Source organism: Dromiciops gliroides, chromosome 3 (genome assembly GCF_019393635.1).
Source record: "Dromiciops gliroides isolate mDroGli1 chromosome 3, mDroGli1.pri, whole genome shotgun sequence".
NCBI lineage: Eukaryota > Metazoa > Chordata > Mammalia > Microbiotheria > Microbiotheriidae > Dromiciops > Dromiciops gliroides.
The window spans coordinates 434,142,302-434,155,309 of record NC_057863.1 but is presented as its reverse complement, the minus strand read 5'-3'; the positions used below and the strand labels follow the sequence as shown (position 1 = coordinate 434,155,309).

The 13,008-nt window shown below is 36.7% G+C and overlaps 1 protein-coding gene across 1 annotated transcript in view; it reads right to left on the bottom strand.

The window, feature by feature from the left end:
- TTN (titin) overlaps positions 1-13,008 on the bottom strand; it is a 336,226-nt gene that overhangs the window by 69,919 nt on the left and 253,299 nt on the right. Inside the window, 21 exon segments of the mRNA XM_043993320.1 lie at positions 6-314; positions 407-709; positions 803-1,102; positions 1,198-1,479; positions 1,576-1,878; positions 2,649-2,951; positions 3,514-3,795; positions 3,896-4,046; positions 4,138-4,286; positions 4,368-4,682; positions 4,766-5,065; positions 5,167-5,463; positions 6,755-7,072; positions 7,187-7,486; positions 7,606-7,735; positions 7,834-7,866; positions 7,964-8,112; positions 8,236-8,544; positions 10,257-10,686; positions 11,564-11,754; positions 12,591-12,899. Of these exon segments, the coding sequence (XP_043849255.1) occupies positions 6-314; positions 407-709; positions 803-1,102; positions 1,198-1,479; positions 1,576-1,878; positions 2,649-2,951; positions 3,514-3,795; positions 3,896-4,046; positions 4,138-4,286; positions 4,368-4,682; positions 4,766-5,065; positions 5,167-5,463; positions 6,755-7,072; positions 7,187-7,486; positions 7,606-7,735; positions 7,834-7,866; positions 7,964-8,112; positions 8,236-8,544; positions 10,257-10,686; positions 11,564-11,754; positions 12,591-12,899 (5,463 nt within the window).

The following is a 13,008-nucleotide window of genomic DNA, read 5'->3' as shown; positions in this document are numbered from 1 at the left end:
CATACCAAGTCTGTCTCTTACTAACACTGGCTCAGGAACATGAGCTGGGTCTGATTCCCCTGCTTCATTGACTGCGAGTATTCTGAATTTATAGGTCTGACCATCCCTAAGACCTGTGACTTTATATTTTGGTTCAGGGCATGTTTCTGGAGTATGATTGGCTCTTCTCCATTCTTCATCTCCAACTTTCTGGTATTCTACAATATAGCCCAGAATCTTGCTTCCACCGTCATGACGTGGTGGTTGCCAAATCAAGTCAACTGAATTCTTTGTTGTGTCTACTGCTTCAGGATTAATAGGTGGACTGGGTTTAGCTATACAAAAGACAAGAAAATGAAAGACTGTCAAGACATGGCTTTAACAAGTTAACTAATGTGAACATTAAATGAATTTTTTGATATAGTACCAATTGGATCTCTGGCAAATACTGGTTTTGAGGGTGGGCTTGGATCACCAACACCAATTTCATTTTCTGCTGAAACTCGGAATTCATATTGACATCCTTCCACAAGATCAGGAACCCTAAATTTGGTGTATGGATGAATAGGCTCTCTGGAAACTCTGACCCATTTTTTAGACCTAGTTTCCTTCTTTTCCACAATATAAGTTGTGATGGGCTTGCCTCCATCATATGGTTTGTTCCAGGTTACTAATGCAGAATCTTTAGTAACTTCAGTAACAATTGGTTGGTCTGGTGCAGCAGGAACACCTAAAGAAATATTATCATAATGTGTTCAACATCCACTCATATCACTAACATTGAAAGAGTAAAAAATGAAAGAATAATTTAAAAAATACATACTGAAACGATCCTTGGCTTTCATTGGATCAGACACTAATGGATCACTTATGCCATAAAGATTTTCAGCATATATACGAACAATGTAATCCTTTCCTTCAAGCAGTTTCGGGACTTTACATGTTGTCTTAACACTCGCTGATGTTACTGGCATCCAAACATCTTTGCTTAGCTCCTTCTTTTCAATGATGTAATTAGTAATTTCACTTCCTCCATTATCTAAAGGAGGCTTCCAAGAGATAATAAAATGATCTTTGTGTACTTCATCAAAAATAACAGGTCCCACTGGAGGTCCAGGACGGTCTGTGGAAGAGAAAAAAACCCCACAGAATGTAGATTTCATTTATACTCTTGATTTAACAAAATTGCCTATAGATCGAGGTCTGATTAATCCTTACCAACAACAGCCACTTGACAGGAACCTTTTCTTGAACCGGTACTATTCTCAACAGTCACAGTGTACTTGCCAGAGTCTGCACGTTTGGCTTTGATCTTTTCTAGAGAAAGTGTTGTTGGAGTAGTCTTGATCTGTGTACGATCATCTTCTAAGATATCAGTTTCATCTTTCAACCATGTGATCTTAGGTTTTGGCTTGCCCGAGTAACGTCCTGTCAGGGCAAAAGCTTCACCAACTCGAACAGTGAGCTTGTCCCTAAAGTCCAGGTCAAGTGTTGGAGGAGCTAGATAGATAATTTTGAAATTAAATCAGTTTTACTGTCATAATATAGCAAATCCACAACTGCACAGTAGGTATTCAAAGTATTTGAGACACTTACCCAGTTCATCCTTGCAAGTGATTGGCTTTGTGCAGAAAGATGGCTTGCCTTGTCCAACAATATTGACAGCACTTACACGGTACTCATAAGTGTCACCTTCTTTCAAACCTTTAACTGTGTATTTTCTACTAAGTAGGTTGTCTTTTGTAACTTTGTGGAATTTTTCAGTTCCAATGAGACGGCTTTCTAGTACATAGTTAATTATTTCTGATCCTCCATCATACTTAGGGGGATTCCAAGTTAAACTTACAGAGTCTTTAGTAACTTCTTTGACTTCAAGGTCTTCTGGACGCTCTGGGACAGCTATAGTAAAAATATGAGATAACAATGTAAGAAATTACTGTTCAACAATATGACAAATATCCTTTCCTAAGGATTTCACTTGAATTTAAATGATTTATTTTGATTCATATGAAAGAATATAATTTCTACAGCAAGAAGGGGCCTTAGAGAGATCATCTACTCTAAATCCTCTCATTATTCTAATGCAGAAGTCAAAGCTTAGATAAACGAAATCACTTGTTCATTTACATAGCTAGTTAGTGTCAATTGAAAAGAAACTGAGGTCCCCTGCTTCTTGGTCCATTCATCTCTACTGAGGCTGTAATATACACCCATCACTCACACACACACACACACACACACACATATATAATGTACATGTACATATGTACAAACACACACAAATGTATATATATGTTGTTGTTTTTCAGTAATTTCTGATTCTTTGTGATCCCATTTAGTGTTTTCTTGGCAGAGATACTGGAGTGGTTTGCCATTTCCTTCTCCAGGTCATTTTACAGATGAAGAAACTGAGGTAAACAGGCTTAAGTGACTTGCCCAGGGTCACACAGCTAATAAGTGTCTGAGGCTGAATTTGAACTAGGGAAGGTGAGTCTTCTACCCACTGTGCCACCTAGCTGCCCATATACATATATGTAATATACATATGTATATTTATGTACAATTGATGCCTAAAAGGTATGTGTAAAATCAATGAAAGCATAGCTAGAGGTATTATATTATCTTAAACTTCCACTGAATATGTGAAAAAATCTTTAGACATTACTTACTTATTGGATCCCTGATGACAAGTTCATTTTGTGTCTCAACAAATGGGCCCATGCCAATGCTATTTTCAGCAGCAATGCGGAAAAAGTAGGCTTTTCCTTGAATCAATCCTTGTACTGTAGCATTCTGCCTTGTGACTGTATAAGTTACTGGGGTCCAAGCTCTGCGGTCAGCTTCCCGCTTTTCAATGACATAGTTAGTGATAGGTGACCCACCATCATCTTCTGGAGAAAACCATGTCAATTTGCAGGAGTCATTAGTGAGGTTGTCAGCAAGGAATGGAATTCCAACTGGACCTGGAACATCTAATAATAAGAGAAGAAAAATTATTACCATAGAGATCATTTCAGATTGATATCCACACTCATTACTTTATTAACCGTGTTTTTTTTTAAGGCAACTGAAAATTATTTTGTGGAGATGTTAAGGTCATATATATACACATATATTCATATATACATATGTGTATATATATATATTTATAAGAAACTTTTGGGGTTATTTTGGGTATGCTTAAAATATATTTAAATGAAATATATTGGAAACAGTTGCTGGTAGCAGCAAACTTCCTGAATCAGGTAGTTTTAGTAGAAGTGGAAATGGTTGTCTTTCTTGCCTTCAGTAAACTGTCTATACTAATGAGGACACAGTTGTAGACTACATTATTGAGACTCAATTTCCAACTTTCTAAGAAAAGAATCTATCACTATAATGTGACTATTTTCAAGTTAAATGAACTAAATATAATAGTTATATCTCCCATTTCAGAATTCACAAGTTCTATTATCTGATAAATATTTATTCTTGCTAAAATGATAAGAAAATAATTTGAGAGATTATAGAATGAATAAATTTGGGCTTACTTACCTAACACATCAACTATAATTGTCTTCTTTCTTTCTCCACCTGCATTTTTAGCAAGAAGAGAATAGACACCCTGATGACTCCTTTTGCAGTTCTTGATGACCATAGATGAGCTAATAGCAGTTGTTTCAATGTTTGCTTCTTCTGGTAATGCTCTTTCATCCATGCTCCAGGTGACTGTTGGAGGTGGCTTTCCAGAGACATATGCTATAATACGTATCACCCCACCAGCATGGACTACAATTCTGTCTCTGACACTGGCATCCAGCTGAAGGTCAGGAGCAACTGAGAAAAAGCAAAAGCAAATGAAAGCGTGTTTTTCATAGAAAATATATTTCAATTTTAAAATAAAAATCAGTTATGTTAATCACAAAATAGTAGTTACCAATTCTGTCCTTCATTTCAATAATGTCAGTAGCTTCTCCAGGTTCTCCAATGCCAGCGATGTTGACTGCTCTAACTCTAAATTTGTAGAATGCACCTTCTTTTAAACCAGGTACTACAAGTTTTGTTCCTCTCACTTCCTTATCTTTACCCTGTTTTGAGAAAGTGTCATTAATATTTTGTAAAATTATAACAATTCTTTTAGTAAGGGTTTTTGCTTTCAAAACATGAAATTTTACCTACCTTTTCCCACTCTTCCTTTCCTTCTTCTTTGTATTCAACTATATATCCAGTAATTTTAGATCCTCCATCCTTTAATGGGGGAGTCCATTCCAAATCTACAGATGATTTGGTCCAGTCAGTCACTTTGGGGAATGGAGGGCCTGGTGGGGCTAGAAAGAACCATTATATTGGTTAGTTTATTTCTTCATGAAACATCTGATAAATTAAAAACTGATTGTTTAAAGATTTACCAATTGGATCTCTAGCTGTTACTGGGTCAGATGGCAAGCTTGCTGGACCAACTCCAGCAGCATTAATAGCATATACTCGGAACTGGTAGTCTGAACCTTCAATGAGGCCTGTCACTTTATAAGAAACTCCTAAAGTCATAGCTTTGATAGGATCCCGGTTGACTCTCTTCCACCTCTTTGATGTGGTATCCTTCATTTCTAGCCAGTATCCTGTCACAGGAGAGCCTCCATCATATTCTGGTTCTTCCCAGTTGACAGTCATCGAGTCCCGCTTCACACTGCTCACAGTTGGTTTGTCAGGGGCCCCAGGGACAGCTGTGAAAGAGTTACATGGGTTTGTAAGAAAACATTAAAACACACAAAAAGGATTTTGCACTTGAACATGATGTCATACTTACAGAAAAGATTTCTTGCTGTTTCTGGTTCACTGTCAAGAGGCTCCCCAATACCATATTTATTTTGTGCCATGATACGGAATACATAATCATGGCCCTCCAGTAATTTGGGGACTGTGTACATACACTCCTTAGGTTCACTGGAAACACGTACCCATGTTTTCCTATTAGCTTCTCTTTTCTCAATAACATAATTTGTAATTTTGGACCCACCATCATCTAAAGGTGGAAGCCAAGATAAAGTCATTTGATCAGCTGAAATGGATTCAAATTTTATGGGTCCTACTGGAGGTCCAGGACGACCTAAAATAGAGTTTTAAAAGGAACAGTTAATTAGCCAAATGTGTTTAAAATGAAAGATCATGCATTTATGTGTATTTTTATACAAACTATTTTATATTTACCAAGAACATTTAGTCTCATCTCCTTTGATGCCATTCCCAGATTATTTACAGCTGTGAGTGTGTAGAGGGCAGTGTCACTCCTACGAGACTGTGGGATCACTAAGGTGCAAGTATCATCAACCACAAGCTTGTTGATATGATGGTCATACACAACTGGAGCTTTGTCATCAGGTTTCTTTGGAAGAGCTTTAAACCATGTTAATGTAGGGAAGGGCACTCCTTTAACTTTAGCCACAATACTAACATCTGTTCCTTCTTCAACCTCCATAAATTCTTTTAGATCAATTGATGGTGGACCTAGATTAGAAAAGAAAATATATTGTTATTAGAAATGAAGACTTTTGGCCTCATGCCCAACCAGAGCCATGTTCTGGTAAAAGTGGTTCATAGCAGCTAGAAGAAACACTGGTGTTCTAGCAATTGCCATTGTAAGTCCATCTGATAACATGTAACACAGATGCAACTTTATGAAGGGAATTGCTATTCATTCTGTTTCTGAAGAAATGCGGTTTGAGGCAAGTTTAGATTTTATCTAAATGTAAGCCAAGATAATATAGGAGAGAATGTGGAGAGAGGGAGGCAGTGTGAATAGAAACTCAAAGAGGAGAGTGAAGATATCCAGGATAACCATTAGTTATGAAAGGCAGTAGGGCTTAATGTTTAGAGGACTTGACTCAGAATAAGGAGACCTAATTTCAGATCCCACTTCGGATGTTTACTAATGGCCTTGGGTAAATCACTTTACTCTCTAAGAGACTCAGTTTCCTCTACTGTAAAATGGGGATGATAATATTACCATTAACTATTTGACAAGGTTGTGGTTAGGAAATGCTGGGTAAACTTTTAAGCGTTGTGGTAATATTAACATTTAACATTGTGGTAATATTAGTAGTTAAGAGTATAGAATGGTTTGATACTTCCCCCCCCCCAAAAGCTTATAGAAGCTAGTTTATTTTTCTTAAAACTTTTTGAAGTGGATTAAAATAATCTTTCCTTAATAATTCCTATATTATTACCATGTTTGTTCCATAATTTCCCCACTTTTAAGTAGCTATTTCAGCAATAAAAATAGGAAGGTATAGTTAGGGGGATAAAAAAGGAGATTCTCTCTCTCTCTCTCTCTCTCTCTCTCTATATATATATATATATATATATATATATCGATCTCGCTCTCTCGCTCGCTCATAGCACCTCCTGCTGTCTGAGTAGTAATTAAGCACTCTTCTCTTTGCTTTCTGCAGTCTTGAATATTTGCATATTAACTGTTCCTATCAAGTCTTTAGTGATGCTCCTGTGAATCCTCACATCCATAATAATCTGCTAAGGAAGAGATTATGCTAAAGAAAAAACCCAGAATGACTTCTTTTGAATGGAAGAAGAGACACTATCCAAGCAAATATGACAATACCATTGAACAGTTGGGGAAGACAAAATCCAGTGAAGTGCCCAAATTTTCATGAAAGCCAGTGGTGAGTCCCTGGCTTCTACTCTAATATTCTTTGCAATGAAGTCACTCATTAGACAAATGTTAAAAGCTATAAAGGTATGAAATGAGAAGGTATCTCCCAATAGCTTCCTCCATACTTACATGTCTGATCTTTCACAATGACAGGACCAACTGTAGCTGAAGGTTTGCTGACTCCTGCCTCATTGACAGCTTTGACTCGGAATTCATATTCTCCACCTTCTATGAGATCCTCAACAGTAAACTTAGTTTCTTCTACATCTCGCTTATTACACTGTTTCCATGCTTCTTTCTTTTTCCCAGTAGGATCCCAAGCAAGGCACTCAACAATATAGTGTGTGACAGGGGCACCGCCATCATTTTTCGGAGGCTTCCACGTCAGACTCACTGTGTCCTTAGTAATAAGGCCAATCTTGAGCTTAATGGGAGGATCGGGAGGATCTTTAAAAATATTAAAAAGAAAAATGAGACAAGGAATATAAGAATACATTTTAGTTGTGTTAGAAGATAGCTTCAATTTAGGCTTTAAAAGATTTGATTTAGATTAAAACGTACATATTGGATCTCTAGCAGTGGTCCGTTGGATAGTTTCTACAGGTGGGCCAATACCAAAGCGGTTTTCAGCACGCACTCGGAAGAAATACTGTTGTTCAGAGATGAGGTCAGGTACTACAAAGGAAGTGCTGCCACAGTTTGGATTAACTTTTGTCCAGGCTTTCCCATCAATAGTCTTTTTCTCTATAACATAGCCCTTGATTCTGTCTCCACCATCATCATCTGGCATCTTCCATGAAAGCTTGCAACTGCTCCTTGTAATGTCACTGACTTTCAGGTCTTTGGGTGGCCCTGGTACATCTGTTGATTACAAATGACAATATGTATATATATGTATGTATGTATATGTGATTTTACTGAAATACCTAGAAAATAGCCAGTCATTTAAATTTGATGACTTTAGACTTTTAAAGTCTTACCCATGACTTTAACTCTGCAATTTGCAGTTTTTTGTCCTGCTTTGTTCTTGGCAGTAATGCTGTATTTGCCTGAGTGTTCTCGTTTGCAATCATTAATGATAATAATTGAAGAATTTTCAGCAGTTTCGAGCTATATGAAGAAAATCATATATATATTTAGGCATTGAACAGAATTACCGCAGTGCTAAATTTGTTAATATTATAAAATTTTCACATTACTTATCCTACCTGTGCATCTTCAGGTATATTGTGAACACCATCCTGTTAGAAAAGAAGAAGAATTAAATGTAGCATCCCTGCTTCTCATACCAATTTGATGAGATTTTTTTTTTTTAGACTATACAACTTTTGTTTTTACCTTTGCTGTCTTCTTTGCTTTCCCCTCAAACTCCCAAGATGACTTTGGTGTTGGGCGTCCCTTGATAACAGCAGGAATCTTGATCTGTGATCCAGCACGACAAACCAAACTGTCTTGTGCTCCAATATCAATGAAGACCTCTGGAGGCTCTGCAATATCATCAATAAAACAAAGGAGCTTAGTGCATTTTGAGAACTTTATACAGATTATTAACAAAGCCATCCATTCTTATAACACCACATGAACTACTTATGCTAATTTAGCACCAGTACCTTGAATATCAGTAGCAGGTATCTCTCCAGTTGTCCCACTGGGCTCAGATTCCCCCGCATCATTTACAGCTTTCACCCGGAATCGGTATTTTCTGAGTTCTTTCAAATTAGGTACAACACATTCACAGGTTGTCAGAAGTTTGTCTGGTTCATTTACTTTTTTCCAGTCAGAAGTGCCTTCTTCTTGCATTTCAACAATATATCCTTTGATTGGACTACCACCATCCTTGGCTGGAGGTTTCCATCCGAGGGTTATGCTTGATTTAGTTTTGTCTTTGACTTCTGGGCATGAAGGTGGACCAGGTGGGACTAAAACAAAGAGGAAAAAAAGGGGAAAAACAAATCAAATGTGGGTAGTGAGTGTGTGCTAGATATATACAGCAAATGATAATTTCCTATAAATGCTCACACATCATTTTTATATTCTGAAGAAAGGAGAGTGTAATAAAAGAAGAAATTACCTCTTAGAAAAGACATAAAACAATAACCCATTTTATCGACAGTTTAAAAACAAAAAAAAAATGTTAAGAATGTATCGACATATGGAAGAGGATCTCCAAATCCAGGAAAAAAAAAAGGAACTTTGGAGTATAGATGCTAAATGAACCATACTATTTCTTTTGTTTTTGATGCTGTTGTTTTTTTTCTATTTTGAGGTTTTCCATCATTGCTCTGATTTTTTTTCTTTTATAACATGACTAATGCAGAAATAGGATTAATGTTATTATGTGTGTGTGTGTGTGTGTATATATATATATATATATATATATATATATATATATATATAAAACCTATATCAGATTACCTGCTGTCTAGGGGAGGGGGGGAGGGAGGGGAGGGAGGGAGAAATATCTGAAATTGTAAAGCTTGTATAAACAAAGGTTGAGAACTATCTTTACATGTAACGGAAAAAAAATAAAATACTTTATTAATTAAAAAAAAGAATGTATTGACATATTTCAAACCTTTGACTTTAGAAAGTGTAACATTTAAAGAATCAGTGTGGTCTACTAGAAAGTGTGTTAGATATAGTCAGGTGATACCTAGGTTAGAATCTGCTTATGATCCTTAATAGTCATGTGATCATGGGCTAGTCCCTTATCTCCTTTGGGTCTCATTATCTTTACTTGAAAAATAGACCCAATAATACCTATAGTACCTATCTAACCATGTTTGGGTGAGTCAACTATAATAATGAAGGTATTTTGTCAAACCACAAAGTGCTTTATGAATTTCAACTAGTATTACTCAGATCATTAAATATCTATCCTATTTTATAGGTCTTCCTGAGAAGTATATTCTATTAATATATTCCCTGAAAATTTAATCTCATCTAATCATTTGCCTTTAAAAAATACAGATCTATGATTTCAGAAGTGAAATCTCCTCATACTGATACAAATTTGTAACTCCTCTGCAATTTATAATTTTGCTAAGGTTATCACTTCTGGCACTGATGGGTTGTGACTTACCCTTTCTAACACACATACTATGTTCCAGAGGCAGACCTTGAAGCAAGGTCTTTCTTCCTTACTCCAAGGTTGGCCCTCCCTATACTATACTGCTTATAAAACTTAAAAAAGGATCATTAGATTATCACTTGATAACCTTCTGAACACAGTTATCCTAACCATAGAATATCCTATTTCTCATTGCTATTAGATTGCTTGCTCTGCCCTTGAGGGCAGAAGCTGTCTTTTGACTCCTTTTGTATCTTTAGCACTTAGCATCCTACCATATGATAAAAAGGATGTGTTTAGCATCCATTTTCTTTCATCACTTCATCTGTATTAATTTAGATCTAACTTGGTTATCTGTCTTTATTTCTATATTTTACTTTTAAAAATTCTTCTAAATCTGTTTTTTACTATGTGTAAATGAAAATATTGTTCAGTTATTCTTTTAAAATATGAATTATTTTACTTCAGTAAATATTTGGGGAAAATAATAAGACTGACCACTAAATAATTATGCCTCTTATAGACATATCAGTTATTTTACACAAATCCAGGTATACTTACATATAGGATCTCCTGCTACAGCTGGGTCTGATGGTTCACTGGGAGGGCCAACTCCAGCTGCATTTATTGCCAGTGCTCTGAATTGGTATTTAACACCTTCAATCAAACGCGGAACATTAAATTCCATGCCTTTCAATCCTACTTTTGTTATTGGTGCTCTGCTAACACGAGACCAATAGGAGCCTCCCTCTTCTCTCTTCTCCAGCCAATAGCCAGTGATTGGAGATCCACCATTGTCCAAAGGTGGTGTCCAGCTCACTAGCATTGATCCTTTGGTACGCTCTAAAACTTTTGGTTTTCCTGGAGGTCCAGGAGTGCGATAGGGATCTTGAATGACCACTTTATCAGATTTGCATTCATCACTAGTTCCATATTTATTCACTGCCCTTACTCTGAACTCATATTGACCATTTGGAATAAGCTTCCAGATCTAGAAGACAGAAAAAAATATTTTTAAAGCATTGTATTGAATTTCACTCACTTTAATATTTTACTTTTATAACTTAGCAGTAAAATGCCAGATGATTACTTATGCAGGGGTCAACATTCCTGCCTCAGAAATAGGTTTTCATAGGCATAGAAATTAAGAATGGTTTTTACATTTTAAAATATATTTAATTTTTGTTTTAAAATGTTAAAATTGTTTCTTTGCTACTAGGCCAAATCTGGCTCTAGGGCAGTGGTTTGCTGACCTCTGATCTTTAGGAATAGGAATGTGAACCCAGAAGGGGTCAGCATTGTGTAATCAATGTTGAGGGTTAAGTGCCAACTGTTTTAGGATCTTGGGTCAGAAGTTAGATTCTTCACATAGGTTGCAAACTATGCACAACAAAAATAATTATATGGAGCAAAGGCAGAAAATAGGAAGCCATACTTTAACAAGAAATATCTGTATTTTCCAAGCTTTCTGGCTCATCTCTTAAAAGGGATGATTTCAGAGTTCCTGTATCAGCTCCCTCATCAAAGAGTATTGAAATGGCCATTTATACATGGTACTGTGTACCTCAATTACAAAATATTTATTTTTCAATTTTGGAGGATTAATCATTGAATTCTTTTTTAAAAAAATTATTTATCTATCTATTTATTCATTTAGCAGGGCAGTGAGGATTAAGTGACTTGCCCAGGGTCACACAGCTAGTAAGTGTCAAGTGTCTGAGCTCGGATTTGAACTGAGGTCCTCCTAAATCCAGGGCTGGTCCTTTATCTACTGTACCACCTAGCTGCCCCAATCATTGAATTCTAAGGGACACTAGAATGCCACTAATAATTTTAATGCATATAAAATGGTGCCCAGAAAGGTTTACCCCATATCTTCTTTCCACAGCAGTATTGGTGACCTCCTCCCATTCAGTTTTCTTCCTACTTGCATCACGCTTGTCAATGACATAATGGGTGATTTCACTGCCACCATTATCTAGTGGGGCATCCCATGTCAAGTAGCAAGATTCAGCTTTAATATCAACCACGGCAAGGTTTCTTGGTGGAGATGGACGATCTGAAAGAAAACACATTTCAACAACCATATGTTAAATACTTACTATATGTAAAGCACAATGCTAGGCACTGGGAATACAATGGCAAAAATGAAACCTGATCTCCAGAAGCTTACATTCTAATGAAGGGTATAACATATGCATGTAAAAGTATGCCCTGATAATTCTTCCTCCTTCAGAAAGGGTTTCTTTCTTTCTTTTCTTGTTTTTTTAGAGAGGGTTTCTTTAGGGAATGACCCCACTATTATTTGTGGTAACCAGGGAATTACCTTTCCCAGATTCCTGCTGGAGTTTATGCAGATGAGAGACTGGGGACAAAGATATAGAAGCATTCTCTAAGGTGGGACAAGTTCATTATCATTCCTGGCATTTCCATAGGCAGTTGAGCTATTCAAGCCTTAGATCCCTTCCAAGGTATATAATGTTTTCATTATAACTGAAAGGGCTTCCCATTGATGATTTAATATTTATGGTTTTTGCCCCTTCTAGACCTTCATAGGCTGATGTTTAATGGGGCACATTCTTACATATGTAAGTCAATGCAAAGTATACACAAAGTAATACAAATTTAAATTACAAGCTCTGGAGAGAGTTCAAATAACTGGTGGGGGTGGGGGTGGAGAAGGGAATCAGGCAAGGGCTTTTGTAGGATGTGGTAACTGAGTTCTGCTTTAAAAGAAGCTAGGACCTCTGAGGTAGAAGTGAGGAGAACACTTTCCTGACACAGGGATCTGTTTGTACAAAGGCACAGATAAGGGAGATGGTAGGTCAGATGAGACAGGATACACTACATAAATGGCCATCGAATTACCTCGACATCCCACAGATAAGCACTTACCATATACTTCAACATGAACATTGCGGAACACTGTGCCAAGACGATTGGAAGCAGTAATGGTATAAGTGCCTTTGTCTTCTCGGACAGCCTTAGGAATACTGAGCTCCGTCTTAGCCTCACTTCTAGATACTTCTTCCTTGGTAATCTGAAGTGCATCTGTTGGCTTTTCAATTACTTTTTCATCCTTGGACCATTCAATCTTAGGCATTGGAAGGCCTGTTACATCTGCGGGAATATTAACAGGCTCTCCTGCCTTCACTTTGATAGTATCTCCTCTGACCTTGAGACGCAATTTAATAGTTGGAGGAACTGGGAAAGCAAACACAAGCAGGAATGTAATAAGGAGTTTTGCTTACCTTGGGGAATAACCATGTAATTATGAAGAGCATATCCATGAACCAAATTATTATATTACTAT